We start from the raw sequence: 19,277 nt of genomic DNA, 5'->3' as shown, positions 1-19,277 counted from the left end.
AAGTAAGAGTGAAACCTGAGACAACAATGAATCGAAAGTAAAACAAATTACATTCTACACAAGAAGTCTCCAACTGAAAGAAGCTCCACTGAGCAGAATGCTGTAGCATGTCTCAGCATGACAAGCAGCTGAGGGTGCGGTTTAAATTACAGGGTATTTTAGGCTGGGAAGGTACCTCTGGAGATATCTGGCTTTCTTTTAAAAGCAAGGCATTAAATCAAGGGCCACGTTAAACCAAGTCTTGGATATTTCTATTAAGGAAACTCCCACCACTTCTCTGGGCAATGTATTTCAGTGTCTAATTGGTTTTACAGTTGAGAATTATTTTTTTTCTGATACTTGGACAGAATTTCCCCTGAAGAAACATGTTCCAATTACCCCTTGTCCTGTAAACACCTGTGAAGACCAGGCTGGATGGGGCTTTGAGCAACCTGGTCTAGTGGGAGGTGTCCCTGCCCATGGCAAGGGGGTTGGAACTTGATGATCTTTAAGGTCTCTTCTAACCCGAACCATTCCATGATTCTGAGAAGAGGGATCTGACTTTTACGAATTGGAAAACTGTGGTTGGATCTTCCCTGAACCACCTTTTCTCTAGGCTGAATAAACCCAGATCAGGCCAACTGCCTCATTCCTCCGTCGGTGCGCACCTGGGAAGCCACCAGTGCCCGGCCCTAGAAACTCATGAGCTGCAAAGTGCGAGGTACGCTGCGGTTCACCTTTGCTTTTTTTAAACTCCTGGTTGCTGTTCCAAGTTTCCCTTTAAATATCCAGGAACCGAAAACGAAAGCGGCGCTGGGGCTGCGATAAAGCGGAGCGGGCCTCACGGCAGCCTGGGGAGTCGCGGAGAGGTGCTCACCGCCGACAGCGAGCCCGCATCCCCGCCTCCGGAGCCCCTCGGTCGCCCCTGCAGCCACCGCGCCCCCCGCCCACCTCCCGCGACAGCAGAGGCGTCCCGGAGCCCCGGCCATGGCAGAGGAGTGCCGAGACGAGCGGTTCCTCTACATGATCTCCTGCTTCAGGCCGCGGCTGAAGCAGTTCATCCGGGTGCAGCCGGTGCTGGACCGGCTTCCCTCGCTGAGCGCGGAGGAGAGGGAGAAGGTGCGGGCGGCCGCCCTGCAGCGCGGTGAGGTGGAGGGGGCGGAGGAGCTGCTGCGGGCCGTGGAGCGGGGTCCCCGCGGCTGCGGCTGGTTCCACGAGTTTTTGCAGGCGCTGGAGCACGGCGGCTGCAGCCTGGCTGCCTGCTACATGAACCCCAGCCTCAGCCTGCTGCCCTCGCCGGCCGAGGAGGCCGACCATGACCTCTGTGTGCACTTAGTGCAGCTGCTTCACAGCACACTGGTGGATAAAATGCTGCCCAGGCAGGTGGCTGAGAAGTGCCTACAGATGGGCATCTTCCGGGACGACGACCTGGATCGGGTAAGTGGCCCACCTGCCAGGCTGGGCACCAGCCGGTGCCACAGACACTGGCCACCACCGGGAGCTTTGGGGCACATAGGAAGCCACAACTAGAAATGGCCTTTAAGTGCAGAAATGAAAGGGCAGTACCCAAACTTGGGGGGAAAGAGAAATAGTGCTCCAATAAGCCAATGAAGGCTGTTGGCAATGGGCCAGCAGGTGGGATGCCAGCTAAAACTAGGGAAAGAAAAATACTATGACCAGAGGGTTAGATTAAGCCAGTGTCAAAGTGGAAGTAATATGGCTGGCTTTACTGTTACTTATCATTTTGCCACAGACCTTAGGCTCAGAAGATCATTAAGTGTCTTCTACCCCTTGAACCATACCAGGAAGTAGTGGTGACCTGTAAAGTCCTAGAGAGTACCTGAGTTAAAATAAAGCAAGACCTTCCCTCCCCTTTTTTTGCCATAGGTTCACTAAAGAGTATCATACTAGACAGCGAAGCTGAGCAGAAATACCAGTTTGACAGAAGAGGGCAAGTGTTAACCTTTGATAAAAACATTTGCCAGTGTTTACTCCATTTGGCTAAGAATGACTTGCCAGGACTAGTGTGAAACTTACTTGGAACCCAAAAAAATGGATGCCCTGAAACAGTGTCAGAAGAAATTAAAATAATATTTGCCATAGCAATGAGGAGAAAACTGTCAAACTAAGGGTGGAACTACATCATATTTGCACTCTGGGCTTTAGCATCCACTTTTTAGGTAGTTTAATGCTTCATCTCAGTGAAATGACAGTCATAGACGTAATTTTGTCTTGTGACTGTCAGGTAGCAGTAAGGGCCAGTTGTACCCTAAGGGATGGGGAGCCTAATATGGTAGCACAGCAGGCAGAGGCAGGGGCCGTTTAGGAGGCTACTGGCCCCATTCCCTGATAACGGGTCCACACATTCCCTAGGTCATCTTTTTGCTGCTGGCATTTCCATTAAGCCCTTTATTACCCTTCACAATCTGGCCAGTTTCAACTCCAACAGTACCTAGGCTTTCTTAATGCACTTCTATATTCTTTTTTGTTTACCTCTTCCTACTCCTACTTCCTATCACTTCCTTTTAGTGTTCAGTCTCAGTCCGGGGTTCCCGCTGCTGTGCCTGTCCATTTTCTTGCATAACAGGATGGGTGATTCTCAAGCCTCAAGAAAATTGCCCTCGAGAACTAACCACCTGGTTTGGACTGCTTTACTTTTGGGATGGTCATTTTGTTCCTCATGTGGTCACATGTCAACTTCTGCTCATGACAGGCTTGGGACACATTGCCACAGCTTCTTTGAAGGCAATAGCCACTTCCTAGAGGCTTAGCTATTGTATCTTGTAGTGGCAATTGAGATGATGAAGCCAGAGTTTATGAAGATAAATGTTCCATTTTATGTATGAGGTAATGCTACAGATTAAGTCTGAGCTCTGGTGAGGCGTATGACATCACTTCTCAAGAATCAAGGTTGACTATTCCCTAAACCAGTGTGAACACCAGTTTATTACTCCACAATAATTATTATTATTATATAATGGTTATTATTACAACCATTGTCCAGTACTACCAATCTCTCCAATTAAATAAGTTTTATATATCCTACCTGAAACCATATGTCCAACATGAGGTTGGACAAAACTGCAGTTAAGTCTCTTCTGATGAATGGCAGGCCCACTTTATGTCTTTATTTTTAAGTATGTTTTAGTGATGACAGGGAAATGCTTTTGTACCTACACTATTCTTACTAATTTCCCTGAACTATATCCAAAGTCTGTCACAAGATTGTTTGGGTTTTTGTTATTTTCACCAGATCCACACTGTTACTGACAATCGTGGGGACAGAGATGGTGCAAGGGAACTATTGAGCAGAATAGTGCAGAAGAAAGATTGGTTCTCTCCTTTTTTGGTTGCTTTGCGTGAAACCCAACATGAAGACCTTGCAGATGATTTAAGTGGAATTACAGGAGGTAATCATCTTATTTCCCTAGTACTAACGTGTGGTGTTTCAATATCTCTTTTTTGTACTGCTAATTAGAAAACAATGCAGGGTTCTCACCATATTGATTTTGCTGTGACACTGAAACTAAAGCTTTCACTTGTCCAGAGATTTCAAAATCAAATTATTTTACAGTTTATTCAATAGATTCTTAAACACTAAAAATCCTTATTAAGCAGTATCAGAAATACAATATTATGTATGTAGTTATAATTAAACTGAATCCTTACCTTTTATAACCCATTGGTTTTCAATGTGGTGTTTTTATAATCATTCATAAAAAATATTCTGAAGATTAATTTGAAAAAAACAAAGCAAACCTTTTCTGGATTTCTTCTTCAACACAAGGATTAGTGTTTCCTTTATAGAATGGTTTACAAATATTTGCAGCATTTTAAAGTACACAGCAGTATGTCTCCTTGGGGATAAGACATTTATAAGTCTCAAGACATTGTATAAAATTTACTATAAATAATAGAATAAGCTAGTACAGGGATCATTTACGAAAGCGAAATTAAAAGACTTACAAGTTTTTGGCTACTACTTTTTATTCCTGTACAAGGATTATGATATTGTAAAATTATCCCAGTGCTCCTCTGGGTTCTAAAATATGATAAAAGAAGCAGCCCCCAAATACTCCATCTCTCATTTTTTACTGGGCTCCACATATGTTTTATAAGATTTTTGACACTAAAGTTTTTTAACAGATTTCCCATTTAGCAGCTTCAGCCTTCTCGCTTGAGGAGCTCACCAGAACTATGTCTATGTACTTTTGGTTGCTGCATGTGGGACAATGCATTAAGATTGGGATCGGAGAGGTGTGAAGGTTTCTCTTCCAGTTGAGGGCAGCAATCAATCAACCTGTTTTCTGCAATACACGGATAAGCAGCTGCCATATTTGATCTTGCAGTTCAAAGATGGTTGAGTGTTCCAGTCTGCAGGACAAGACCAACAAAGTTAGAGCCTCAGAAGATAGTTCTGAGTGAAAGTCAACTGCTGGGAATACCTCAGCAGCTACTGTGGTCCTAATTTTCATTTTGTGTTGCAGCTTTGTCAGACTTAAATTCTTGTCTTTGTTGCTTTGCTATCGATAAGGTAAACAAAGTAATAAATAGTTAGCAAATATGCAAATTATTAAAATTCTTTTCATACTTTTATTTTCAATTCTTTTCAAACTTTGCATTTCTGAATTTTCAGTATAGTGCAGACCATATAGGGTAAAACAATTCAGTTGTTTGATTTATGAATGAATGCATTTATTACACAGTTTCTCAGTAAACCTGGGCAATGCAGGCCCCAAAAAACCCAGATAAATATCTAAAGCATAAATTGTGTTGCTCTTACCACAGGATAAGAAATTTTCCATGTACACAGTCATGTACATGCATAGACATGTAAAGTGTTCGATTGCTGGAGCAGCCACTGATAAAAGGCCATAGACAGGAAACACTAAGAACAGGTTCATTGGGTACCTTGGAAGAAGAGTGGTGCTACATTTTATCACTCCAGGTTGATCCCTAATGATTTGTTACAGTAAAATACATTGTTATTAGCAGACACCTGCACACAGAAATTGAGAACTTTATAAAAAATAAATCTTGAAATAAATTAAATCTACTAATTTCTTTAAATTTAATTTCTAATTGCAGAGTAATTGAGTACCAAATCTGAAAAACCCTGGAATGCAGACACAGAGTCACAGAATCAAATAATGGTAGGGGTTGGAAGGGACCTTTGGAGATCATGTTATCCAAACCCCCAGCCAAAGCAGGCTGGACAGGAACACATCCAGGCGGGTTTTGAGTATCTCCAGAGAAGGAGACTCCACAACCTCTCTGGGCAGCCTGTTCCAGTCCTCTGTCACCCTTAAAGAAGTTTTTCTGCATGTTCAGGTGGAATTTCCTGTGTTCCAGTTTGTGTTTGTTGACCCTTGTCCTGTTCCTGGGTACCGCTGAGAAGAGCCTGACCCCATCTTCTTGAGACCCACCCTTTAGATATGAATAAGCATTGCTAAGATTCCCTCTCAGTCTTCTCTTCTCCAGGCTAAACAGATCCAGGTCTCTCAGCCTTTCCTCATCAGAGAGGTGCTCCATTCCCTTGATCATCTTTGTAGCCCTCCACTGGACTCTTTCCAGTAGTTCCCTGTCCTTCCTGAACTGGAGGGCCCAAAACTGGACACGGTATTCCAGATGTGGCCTCATCAGGACAGAGTAGAGGGGGAGGATGACCTCCCTCAACCTGCTGACCATGCTCTTTTTTAATGCATCCCAGGAGACTATTGGCCACCTTGGCCACAAGGGCACATTGCCGGCTCATGGCCAACTTGTCCACCAAGACTCCCAGATCCCTCTCTGCAGAGCTGCTTTCCAGCAGGTCAGCCCCTAATCTGTACCAGCATATGGGATTATTCCTCCCTAGGTGCAGCACCCTACACTTACCCTTGTTGAATTTCATTAGGTTCCTCTCCACCCAACTCTCTAGCCTGTCCAGGTATTGAACAGCATTTTTTTGCCTTTGGAGCATGCCTAGTTCTACATGAGTCTAATAAAAATTAAAGAACAGAGAAGTCAGAGAGAAATTATTTCCGTATTTGAAATAAGATGAAGTGGAAGGAGGGGAAACATTTTGTGAAAGTTCTCTCGGGCTTTCTGTTTTGTGAGCAAGTTTTGAAGTCCTGCTGTAAGGTACATCCATTTATAAGCTTACAGGACCAATGGAATTGAGGAGGTATGAAACATGGTCTAGTCCACAAGTTCAATTTTCAGATCTTTGAGATTTATGATCAACAAATTTCTTAATAATTACTTATAAAAACATTAAAATGCCAAACTATAAATCAAGACTAAGACTTATGCTGTTATGTGCATGATGTATACAGGTTAGTTTTATGTTTTCTGTGCTCCACACTGAAAGAAATTAAATGTTTTATAGTGCTGTGGAATTTCTATTTATTTTCTAGGAACAGAGAATAGACAAAATGGGATGAACAATCCAAATGAAGAAAGAGAAGTTACAAGCCAACCAGAATATGCCGCAGTGGACGATTTGAAACAGCAAGAAAATGTGAATGATAGTTTCAGCAGTGAGAACACTGTATTGGAAACATCTATTGGAAATAATTCTGTAGTTCCAGGTATCCACTAACTAGATTTGTGCTGGTACCAGTTAAACTTTAGTAACTGTAAGTAACTGAGAGAATGCAGTGGCGCGTTAGCTCCCATCTTGCGCAAAAGTTCAGGAACGTATGGGACTGTCAAGGTGAAGGGAATGAATGGAAGAAGTAAATCTTGATTTTTTTGAAGCAGTGAATTCCATTTCTTGCTATGAATTAACTGCCATAGCAATTTTAAGGGTCAGATCTACAAATTTGTTCACTTCAGTTCAAATTGTTGCTCTAGGACAAGAACATGTTGTCGTACTCGAACTAATTAATCTGCAAGGTAAGAGCTGGTTCAGAAACCAATTTGCTAGCACAGTACAGAATGGCTTAGGAGGACATGGCCAAAAAATCTGAAGCATACTATTTGCAGCCTTTGTGTAGACATTTTTTTGTATCCTGGTTGTAGTGATATTTTATTCTTCTATGGGTTGCTTTATTTTCTTATAATTAAGCAACATTAATGATCTTCCTTTCCTCTTATATAACACTTTTAACAACTTTGTATTATTATTTTTTAATTTACAGTGCAAAGAAATGAGTACATTTCAAACATATTTAATATTTTAATTAAAAATGTTAATATTATTAAAGGAATACTTTATTTCAGACCTATTCATAGTAGGTTTATATTATCCAATGAAAAGATTAGGTTTACATTGACAACTCCTCCTAGTGCTGACAAAATTTAAATCAAGAGGAATGTTTCTGTACCACTATAATTGCAGCTGTAGTAAGTACTTCTTTCTAGAAGACTGGTAATTCTATATTGGAAAACATTTTTGGTTTTAAGTCCTTTAGGGCTGTCCAACAAGTAATTTTTCTGTTTATTTCAAAGATTTATATTTACAGAGCATCAAACACCCTTTGTCACTTACATCACATGCTCAGAAGTACATTTTTTAGTACAAATTTTTAGAAATTGTGGCCTGTTGTTCATATGGATCCACTTTTAAAAACATGCCTTGGGAGTTGATCGTGAGCAACAGCAGTTACCAGCAACAGTTCGCAGACATAGCTGAGAACCAACGATTCAAACATATGCTGTACGATTAAGGAACTATTCATATGTGTTACAAGTTCAGATGGAGCTCAAACAATAGTTACAACTGAGATAAATCCTGCCTGAAATTATTTTAGTGGGCTTACTTAGCCAAAGGAGTAAGACAGCTAAGGCTGCTCTTTTTTTTTTTTTTTTATCAGACATGAATAAATAAAAAAAAAAATTGGCTCTGAAACCTGCAGCCTTTCAGTGTGCAACAGTAGTAGCCTATTTCTCATTTAGCATGATATTAACAGCATATCACAATGTTTTGTAGCAAGTAGTGAATTATTAACTACAGCAGAAATATCAACTCGTTTTTCCTGGATTAGGACGTAATTTGGCAGTATAAAGAAGAGGTGCCAGATATTTAATGATGATTCAGAATGGATCATACTGAGTTATCCTTACTCTTAGGATCGTTTCAGGGCAAGGGTAAGGCTCTTAATTGTAGCCTTACCGAGGGTGAGTTTTCATTGCTGTTAGCGTGATCTTTTAGCTGACTCTTATCAGGTTGAGGGTAACAGATAAGTAGCTCTATTAGCTATTAACTAGTCTGCCACAATCTAATTATAGCCTGAAAACTATGATTTCTTCAGCACTGAACTGTACTGAAATTAATAGACAGTGGTTATTAGCAGTTTGTGCAGCTGAGCGGATCTGTTCAGTGGAATGGTGCCAAGGGTATACGTTCTACATGAATTTTGGGAGTTTGGTTCAGATTGACTTCAGTCTGGTGTGGACTGTATACCTGCAGGTGGCTGGAACACATCTCATTTGGTTTTAGTGGACAGGAGTTCATTTCTTGTGATCCAAACCAGCTCTGTGATACAAACCAAAGTAGTGTAAGTAGGGACAGTTGACAGATTCACTGTAAACATGTGCTTCTGAGTTGAACTAAACCAGCAGAGTAGGTGCAACGTAGCAAGGGCTGCCAGCAGACAGTGCTGCATGAAGATGGCTGTAGAGGAACTGGCTCACCTTTAGCCGTCTTGAAGTGCAGTAAGCTTTGATCACTGTGCATTCGTACACACAGACTTAACTGCACTCAAGTCTTTTTCCATTTCCATCCTTTCTCATGACCTCATAAGACTGTATTTTTAGACCAGGCAGCTGAAAATACAACTGGAGCCCGGATTCTGCTTCCAAGTAGGCTGGGAACCCACCTAATTTGCAGTTTGATGCTGTCAAGTGTTGTCACTTTTGCAGTACACTCCCACCATTCTTTCATGTATCAACAAGGACACATTTCAAGGAGAAAGAAAGAAGCTTTTTTAAGTCACTTGAAGTTACTGCAATTCGCATTGTATCTAAGCTGTCTTCTGAGTAGCTGAGTATTTATTGGAGTAGCTGAGACAGAGAGAGTCAGAAGTTAGGAGGGCAGTAGGGTCATAAATCATGGAATCACGGAATTGTCAGAGTTGGAAGGGACCTCTAGAGATCACCTAGTCCAACTCCCCTGCTAAAGCAGGATTGCCTAGAGCACATTACTCAGGACTGCATCAAGGCGGGTCTTGAAAATCTCCAGAGAAGGGGACTCCACAACCTCCCTGGGCAGCCTGTTCCAGTGCTCTGTCACCCTCACCGGAAAGAAGTTTTTCCTCATATTTGAATGGAACTTCCTATGTTCCAGCTTGTGCCCGTTACCCCTCGTCCTGTCACTGGGAACCACTGAAAAGAGTCCGGCTCCATCATCCTTCAACCCACCCTTTAGGTACTTGTAAACATAGATAAGGTCTCCCCTCAGCCTTCTCTTCTCCAGGCTAAAGAGCCCCAGCTCTTTGAGCCTTTCCTCGTAAGGGAGGTGCTCCAATCCCTTGATCATCTTAGTTGCCCTACGTTGGACTCTCTCCAGTAGTTCCCTGTGTCTCTTGAACTGGGGAGCCCGGAACTGGACACAGTATTCCGGTTGTGGCCTCACCAGTGCAGAGTAGAAATAGATAATTTAGCCTGAGAGAAAACTGGAGAAAAATTGTGCATGCAAAAACACAGATAAGAAACTACACACACAAAGCATTAAGTTTGCAAGGTCAGAAGTGAAACACTTGGATTAAGGCTACAGTTATGTGTATAATCAATACTTTAAATAAATAGCAGCTCTGTTTTTGAAGGCCTGTTTCATAAAAAAAAAAAAAAATTGATTGCAACAAATAATTACACTGTAAATAACTGGAGATTTCACTAACGTCTTACAAAATGTCCCTTAATGCTTCAGATTAGAAACACTGCCCATTAATTTGAAAGTAGGACCAATTTTAACAGCCTGTTTAAATTTTGGTCTTTCACTTATATTTTCTGATGTTTGAAACTTATTCTATGACATAATGTAGCACAGGACAGGAAAGAAATACTTATTTAAATCCATTTTGTTTCATTGCATTCGATTGTCTTTATGCTTACTAGTTAGTGCAAAGTGACTGAGAATCATTCTGTGGGATATTCTGCGTTATAATGTGCAGGGGGCGCTGTAAGGGAAGACTAGTGAAAGTGGTGAAGACAAACTGTTAGAATTTCAGGTTCATTGTTTTGGAAAGGCTTACTGGTTGGTTTTTTTTTATTATTTTAAAATAATTCAAGGAAGTTCCCCCAGTTGAAAAAGGAGAACATTATTCTATTCACCTTTCATTTGGGAGATGAATATTTTGCATTTCAGTTCACCACTGACATTTCCTGTTGAAAGATTATTTTGCAATGCATAATTCTGTACAAAACACTTTGTGACTGCATATTTTCTGCTGCGTATACATCTTTCAGTAGGTCATTTTAGATGGGAAACCACAAGGACTAGATGCATAGAATTTTAAGTTTTTCCTCTCTTTCCAATTCCATGGATTCCTAGAAAGTGAAAACGAGAATTCACAGTGGCATCTTCATAGCTGGAATTCCCACTAATGCTATGTAATAGCTTGTTGCAGGTCTTTGAACATGGATTATAACTGGTGAGGTTTTCTTCTTTTTTCAGGACAATGCTGTCCTTTAATGTGATATTAAATGAATGCATTATATGATTATAGGGAAATTTTATCTCAATCAGGCTTCCGCTGTGGATATATGTTTTTAAGTGCCTTTCTGTTGATTACATTGATTTCTAGGAGACTAGGCTTTTAATTTAGGGGCTTAAAGTCTTTAATGCCCTTGCCCATCATAACACTTCCTACAGATGGTGGTGATTCATAGTTGGATCAGATTCTGAGGTCTGTATAGAATAAATGATGAAAGCTGTAGGACAGCAAGACAGATGCGTTCATCGCTTTTCATGGTTATGTTAGAAAAACTGAAAGTAAGGACTTAGACAAATGCCTGAATCCTAGTGGTAGCTAAGGTAGCTTCGTTTCCTTTGTCTGTATAATACTTGACCTGTGAAACAGCAGTTTTGTTTCTGTTACTCACGTTTCAAGGAGACCAAAACTTGCATAAAGGAAAGTCAAAGCTTCATATTTTTACTGAATGCAGACTAGGTTTAATTTCCATCTCGCTTACCAAGATTTTGTGGTGTATATTTCAGGAGTACCATTCTAAGACACTAGAACTTCCATTTAGTTCTAAATTCTCATTCACAGCATCTGTTTTGCTGTATGAATTATTTCTTGGGGACAATAAGGATATGGACTATAATGGGATATTCACTGGAAAAAACTATGAAAACCTCAATAGGACACAAGTTCACAAGATAATTAAGCAAAACTTGGTAAGACACACGTTCACTAGCTAATTAAGTAAAAAGTACGTCAATGCTATTATTCTGACTAATTTCTTTTGCACAGTATGAGCAGCTGATGGCAGGATGAGGCTGTTTGCAGCAGATTTTTCCAGAAGAACTGTGTATCTCCTTAGATATTAAAAGGACTGAGTTTTGGAAAAGTTAGCTATATAAATTACATCTATGACTGAAACAAATGTCAGTGTAATATATTGACTGCCCAGCAGAGGGAGAGCGTTACATTAGAATACGTACAGTAAACTTGGCAGATTTCTGTGGCTGTGTCCCAAGTCTTCTGTTGAGCATAGGAATTGTTGGTTTCTGCTTTTACTTGCAAAGAGTTTGGAAGATTTAATAATTCCTCTCTGCTTTTATTTACTGGGAATTATGGTTTACTCATTTCATGTTACATGGAGGAGACCTTTTTTTTTAAAAAAAAAGAATCACATTTCTGGTTTTGATTTTATTCTATGACAGATATAACTGATATGGCTTATAAGGAGTAAAAGAGAATGTCTTCAGTATGTCAGCAGCACTGTGTATCCAGTAGACCAACATGGGGTTTTGGGGGTTTTTTTTGGCTCTGCAACCACCTCAGAAAAGATATGGTAAAAAAGGACTAGAAGGGATTGTGCAGATGGTCATGCCTGGGCCCTTGCTTCAAAGCAAACAGAACACAGGTGCCTGACAACAATAAATCATGACCCACACTGCCTCACCTCTGCTATGTTTTGGATTTTCATCTTCCAATCCATATATTTTTCCATACAAAAATGAACTATATTGTTCCGTTTTTTCTTTACCTAAGAAAAAGTTTAATAAAGGAAATTATACCTGGGCCACCCGTTCCAGACATTTGTCTAGCCTATTGTAACAACTTAGGGAGAAAGTAAACAATATGGTTTTGCTATTTATATTTGTATAGCAAATATACTATGCTACATTTGTTTGTTTTTCATTTAGAGTCAGATGTCTCCATAGGAGATGGGAGTGTCAGTAACTTGAATGAAAACCTGGGACAGAGCTGTACAACCAGTGATTCAGGTATGTTTCCCCTCTGTTATTTAGTAATTGCAAAATAAGCTCTGGAGGGTAAGCACTCTGTGAATGGGCTAGAGCAAAAATCAGTGGAAGGCTTTCACTGTGAACTCTAGTTCACAGCATTTAGATGACAGACTTCCTTTTATTTTGTTGGAAAACAAATGCCATTTTTATGGGTCTCAACTTAAACCCCTGCCCCAAAAGAGTTATTTACTGAGATCGTCTGTCTCTGAACATCGTCATCATACAAGACGGTCAGTGATGCAGAATGATAGAATCATATAGGCTGGAAAGGACTTCCAGACATCATCCAGTGCAGTCGCCTGTACAAATAGTCATAATGCTGCCACATATATGTGCTTCTTTTGTTCTCAGAGAGGAGCTAGATTATGCTTGGCTTTTGCAGAGGGTGAGTGAGAGAGAATAGGACATGCTTTAGAGGCATCTAAGGGTGAGAAGAAGCAGTTCCAGGGTACCTACAGAACAGTAATGAAGGTCCACTTTGGACCTAAGTGATTTAGTAGCCCTGTCTGTAAAAGGAACCTAATCAGTGGAGGTTACTATCTGAAGACAGTTGCAAATCTCACATTTAAATATACGTGCAAGCTCTACATCCAGTTTTAAGCTAAATATTGGACAGTGTTTACATAATACTTCGCAGACAGATATGAACTTTCTATTTATACACTCTGAGCCCAATTAAACACTATTGTTGTAAAAGACATCCCAATTTTAATTATTTTTTTTAATCTTAGACTTCAGGCAGAATGATGTTGCAGCTGTCCACCGTGGTGAACAGCCTGTGTTTGTCTACCCAGAATTCAAGAGGAACCTGTTACCTTTTGGAATAAAGCCTTTACAAAGTTTGTGCTGGGACCGTGTCTTGTGCAAGGGCTAGAAACAAACTGGGTACCTTTTGGGCCAGCTCTGCCTAATAAAGCTAGTATTAGATCAGTAGTGTCATTGTAAATGTTGTATATCGTATGCTTGCAAAGTGTTTACTAGAAATGCTTTTAAAATAGTTTCAAGCTTTTTAAATATTAAAATCCATGTATTTTGTACATACACAGAAAATTCAGGATATCCCAGATCTAAATGGCTACCATATAGCTAGGATTTTAGTCTATGTATTGCTAAGTCTGAAGAATATAATTTGCACTTCTGCTTCAACTGAGGTGACTCATCAGTCACATTGTATTTTTTTCCTCACTGTGTCACGTGAAATGTCTGAGCACAGAAACTTCTCTGTTCTGTGGACAGTCACACTGCATCCGTTGGTCAGGCTGATATAGGCTACTGGTATGTGGCAGCACATAAATATGTATGGCCTGATCCTTTAAGATTCCTGAAAAGTACATTGGGCATTGGTTATATCCAGTAGTCCAGCAGAAAACAATAAATCACTACAGTAATGTGAAGAATGCAGAATAATTTTTTTCCAATGGTTACTTGCTGTATGTTCTATTTACATGTGGGCTTTAAAAACAACTAGTTAAAATGTTTTAAAAAACATTCGTGCTATTTAATCATGCCTAGTAAACTCAGTGAGAGCAACTATGAGAAAAAAAGTTAAGGATATACAGATGGACTTTGGGATATTTATGGATTTTATAATTTGAAATTTTGCAGTAAGGCTGTTACATTAACAGAGGAGTTTGGATAGTGCCTTAATGCACTGACATGATTTGGATTCTAATGCAAAGAATGATGTAGGTTGAGTCGCAGTTTTCTATGCAAGGATCATTTTACATTTAAGAAAAGTGGTGGAATTAGGACAACAGAACAATAATTATTATGTTTCTTTTAGCCCAGAGCAGCAATTCATATGAGCCTTGTACAAAGGTAGACAACTTCGCTAAAGTTATACTGTGCACGATGAAAATTCTTTAATGAAATCATATCCTGTGAAAAGATTCCTGTATTAGCCTTTATCTAAACAGGGGCTGAGGAAGCTAGGAGAGAGCAAGTTAAATATTTTTTAGGCCTGGACAGTTAATTGAGGATGTTAAGAAACTGAAATTAAACCAAACAGATGGGTGATAAAGTGCTAGTTTCAATACGATTGAACTATTGAATTTACCCAAGCAGAAAGCAAACAAGGCTCTTCCTCAAAAGAGAGTAGTAGAAGTCAGATAAGTAACAGCAAGTACTCTCTGGTGAGAATTTCCCTGTGTTCCAGGTAGTACTGCACTCACACTAAAAGGCAAAACAAGCAAAAAACACTTAAGAATGGCATTTGGATGTTTCCATCAGCAGTATTTTATCAAGCTTCATTACTTTTTGTTAGTTTAATTTTATTTAATGGAATCAAGGATAGTAGAAAAATACACTTATTTTGCGTGTAATGTATCAGTGATAATAAAATCCTCATGATTCTTCATTTAATGATATCATCAGGAAATAAAACTATAGGGTTTTTTTTTCCCTCGGTTTTCACCTAGTAGAATTAATTTGTGCCTTTTTTTCACAAAGGACAGTTAAAGCTTGGAGGTTGATTTAAACAGATCTGTAGGGGGAGCAAAAAAGCCCAAAACTTCATTGAAATAAATCCTTCTGATATATATAATTTCTGACATCCTAAATATATGTAAGCTCGAGAGACTTGATATGCTTTTCTTACTGCCTGAAATAATTTAACAGCATTTTTCCACTTCTAACTTTTGGACATTGTTTGTTTCACCTGTGGGCCTTAGATCTGAAATCTCTGCCATTGCATTTTATATGATAGATGGAATGCTTTGGCCTTCAGATAGCAAATGTATACGGCTTTTTAGTGAACACCTCGATTGCATTATGTATGAGTCAGTCTGGAAGCAGCGCAATCTACCATAAATAGGTGTGATATATTCTGCAGTTAGCTGTATCTTGTATGGGCAATTGAATTTTCTTATCTATTTGAGCTTTATACTTTATAACTCCCTTCATCATTTTTTAAGTGGTCCCTATCTCTTTTTCTTTCTATGGCTTCATCCTTTTTTTCATCCTCTGGGAAGTATTTAAAAAGGTAACTCACTTGCAACCAAATAAATTTCAGTACTGATGAAAGAGAACACCACATAAGATTGGCTAGATTATAGATACTGCAGCTCTGGACACAGCCTTTGTTGGTCCCAGTGCTACTGAACTGTATCATTTGAATTCATACATAATAATAGTCATGTCAGCATAGATGGGTGAAGACACACCATGGCTTATTCCACCTGCCCTGCCTGGAGACTGGATGTAAGCAGTTCTGATCCAGAGTTGCACAGGTCCACAGAGCAGCATTGCCTATGCTAATATGCCCTATTTCTGTTTATTCAGAAGGCGCTTCTGATAGGAAATTAGTATTTTTCCCTTTGACATTTGTTCAATATTCTTATAAATGTTCTGTGCCTCCTGTTTAATATTTATATTTCTTTGTACCCTTAGATGAAGATGAAGTGGAGGGCAGAGTTTCACCTGAGCCAGATCTGACCCTGAGAGACTACCAGATGGAAGTTGCAAAGCCAGCACTGAATGGGGAGAACATCATAATATGTCTGCCTACAGGCAGTGGTAAAACCAGAGTGGCTGTTTACATTACCAAAGATCACTTGGATAGGAAGAAAAGAGCATCAGAGCCTGGAAAAGTTATAGTACTTGTTAATAAGGTATGTTGGACTATTTTTAAAGAAATAGTATTTTTCAAACCTCATACACTGTTAATATAGAAGTTTTAAAATGAATATAAACACATTTCTCAGCTTCCTCAGATATGGTTATGTTTAAAGGCATGCAGCTGTGGACTGCCATCTCCCTTGCACCGTCATCATGGTGCAAGTGTGAATAATTTTAGTTTACCCTGGTGTGAATGCAAATTTAGATGTGCGCCTTATAACCACATTATTGGAAAAAGTATAATTTCATGTTAGAATGAATACAATTAAATAATATTTTTTAAAAATATATTTTTCACATTCTGCATTTGGATTTGGTAAAGAAGGCCACCTAATGAGCCTCACAGTAGTTAGGGAATATTCTGTCATATTTTCTGATAATTACTGTAATTTTTACAGTTAAATTCAGCACACAGTCATCTATTGTAATATTAAAATATAGAAATACATTTAAGAATTTTATTAAAAGAATGAAAGATATCCATCTCCTCCTATAAGAATAAAATTGATAGCATGCTATAAGCTCAGTTAAAGAGCCTGAGCATGCATGGTTTGTTTCTTCTTTCTAAGGCACAGTTAAGCCAAAGTTCTTGGGACAAAAAGATTTCGTAGGAGCACTTGGAGGGAAGGGGTTGGTTTGAGGATTTTTATTGCTTGGTTTTGTTTTTTCTGTTTGTTGGGGTTTTTTTAATCCTACAGTACAGTGAATAAGGGGATGTTTGCTTTTAAAAAAAAAAAAAGTATATTTTGGACAAAGTGTATGTTCACCTAACAACATTTCTGGCAAACAGGCATGTATTTTTAATCCTATGTATGCTCTGGTTTAAATTCTTTGGAAACCTCTATTCAGGTACCGTTGGTAGAACAGCATTTACGAAAGGAGTTTAGTCCATTCCTGAAGCGTTGGTATCAGGTTATTGGTTTAAGTGGTGATTCTCAGCTGAAAATCTCATTTCCTGAAGTTGTGAGAAGAAATGATGTCATCATCAGTACAGCACAGATCCTTGAGAATTCACTGTTAAATGCAGCCGAAGATGATGAAGAAGGTGTCCACTTATCAGGCAAGTTTTTAATTCTGAAATTTTTACAGCAGTGCTAAAAGTATGTCTCTATTCTGGAAAACTGCAGAGTAAAAATGTGCCACATTCGGTAACTAATGTTTTTTCAGTTGACTAAATGTAAGCTGTACTCAGAGTCAAAACCAGATCTTAGTGAGCATGCAGTTTTTTCAAGCTGAATTAGACTCTTACAATTCATTTGTACTAAATATTTGTTATGCTTCGTATTTTATCTAGCTCAAGCACAACTTTGTGCAAATGCAGGTGTTGGTAGAACAAGCTTAGTAGAACATTGAGTTATATCAGATAGATACAACGTAAACAGGATGAGAAAAAAAAAACTACAAAACTTCAAATGTAGTCAGTAGTTTGAGAAATACAATGGAACAGAAAAATAAACACCAATCTGTTATAAACATAATATTCTTTACACTCTTACATTTTTCTAATGTACAAAGATAGGATTACTTATAACTGCATCTCTCTGAGGTTGGCAGATACAATGTTCTCCTAAAACAGTTGAAGAAAGTTGAAGAAAACAAAAGATAAAAGATGAGATGAAGTAAAATTGTTTGCCCGGAATCCTAAAGTGGCAGATATCTGTGGGAGGTCAGAAAGGAAATGGTATTATCTGCCAGTGACATACAAATAATGGAACAACTCATGACTTCAGCTCCAGGATTTGGGCTACAGTGACCCTCCTCTGTGAGATGTTAACTTCTCCCTCTATCTGTAGTCAATTCTTTTAGGTGGGGTGGGATGAACATCAGAGCTATGATATTCAAAATAATGGATCTAAGATAAAAGAAGTACTTGTCTTGGTGTTACAGAGACAGCACAGAAACCTGAGGGGTCGGTCCGTGTTTATCAGTGCCCAGTGCTGACTGAAGTACTGCTCGATTCGAACTAACTACTGCAGTGCTACTTGGCTACCTCAGAATTGCCTCCCCTCCTTCAGAATGCCTTTTTATTAACCAAGGCAGAGTACCAGAAATTTTCTTGTGTTTATTTCCTTCTCAATACACCTAAGTTAATAAACCTTCCCAAATCTGAATCATTTGGAAATGCGATACAGAGGCACCTGAACATTTCTACAGAAACTGCTGATGTGATCAGAATTGAGCTGAGTCCCAACCAGCTTGTGTAATGAAGTCATTTTTTGAATAGATTTCACACCTTGCAAAGCTTCCTTCCTAAGAAGTTATATTTTTTCCAAAACTGAGGTGGTCTTGCAAACAGGGCCATGTTTCCACGCTATTACACCTAGCTATTGTGCTAGTAAGTCCAGCTGGACCGAAGCCAAGCAAGCCTGAACAGAGCCAGCGCCATTTTTATGGCTATGGCTTGGTTAACTTGCAGCCTATATAAACCACCCTCATTAGTTACATGGTTTTTATTCCTGATTTCTGTTCATACTTTCTTCATCTGTTTCCACAGAGGTCTGCATTACATGCAACACATAATTCCAGCCTCAGTGAAATGGAGGGGACTCTCTTAACTGCATTTTACCAAATGTTTACCCTCTTTCCCAATGGCAGAAGTCACTGTGTGGACTTCCTAAAAGCTTTGTATCACTTTCTTAGTAGAAGCACATCTCTTCTGGTAGGTTAGGTCCTTCCTGAGCACTGGCGGGAATATGCATTATAGAGGTGATGGTCAAAATAAAAGGAAGTAATTTCATGTTGGCAAAATATCTGAGAAACAGTCAGTGCTGCTTCTGAAGTCTTCCAATATGTAGAAATCTTAGGAATAAATAGAAATCTAGGTTGGAAACCACATCAGTACAGCCCAGACAGACTGGCTTCCTGAACCACTTGTGTGAAGACAGTTAGATTTCCCCAGTGACATAGAATCATAGAATAGTTTGGATTGGAAGTGACCTTTAAAGGTCATCTAGTCCAAGCCCCATGCAGTGAGCAGGGACATCTTCAACTAGGTCCGGTTGCTCAGAGCCCCATCCAACCTGACCTTGAATGTTTCCAGGGATGGGGCATCTATCACCTCTCTGGGCAACCTGTGTCGCTGTTTCACCATCCTTATTGTAAAAAAATTCTTCCTTATATCTAGTCTAAATCTTTAAGCCTTTAAGTACTGAAAGGCTTAAAGGTCTCCCCGGAGCCTTCTCTTCTCCAGTCTGAACAAGCCCACGTGGCATGGAGCACTACTTTGCTTTCCTAGCAGTACTCTTTGGTTTAGCCTTTACATAAAATTCTCTTGTTAAGT

At 39.4% G+C, this 19,277-nt stretch overlaps 1 protein-coding gene across 1 annotated transcript in view; it reads left to right on the top strand.

Moving 5' to 3' along the window:
* The first annotated feature begins 800 nt into the window (after window positions 1–800).
* Window positions 801–19,277, top strand: part of IFIH1 (interferon induced with helicase C domain 1) — a 30,331-nt gene continuing 11,854 nt past the window's right edge. The window contains exons 1-6 of the mRNA XM_074144778.1: window positions 801–1,416; window positions 3,233–3,389; window positions 6,378–6,551; window positions 12,281–12,361; window positions 15,770–15,990; window positions 16,847–17,057. Coding sequence (XP_074000879.1) covers window positions 967–1,416; window positions 3,233–3,389; window positions 6,378–6,551; window positions 12,281–12,361; window positions 15,770–15,990; window positions 16,847–17,057 — 1,294 coding nt within the window. The 5' untranslated portion in view covers window positions 801–966. The remainder of the gene's footprint in view (window positions 1,417–3,232; window positions 3,390–6,377; window positions 6,552–12,280; window positions 12,362–15,769; window positions 15,991–16,846; window positions 17,058–19,277) is intronic.

This window comes from Numenius arquata, chromosome 3 (genome assembly GCF_964106895.1).
Source record: "Numenius arquata chromosome 3, bNumArq3.hap1.1, whole genome shotgun sequence".
Lineage (NCBI taxonomy): Eukaryota > Metazoa > Chordata > Aves > Charadriiformes > Scolopacidae > Numenius > Numenius arquata.
The sequence above is the reverse complement of the archived record's forward strand: the minus strand, read 5'-3'. Positions and strand labels throughout refer to the sequence as shown.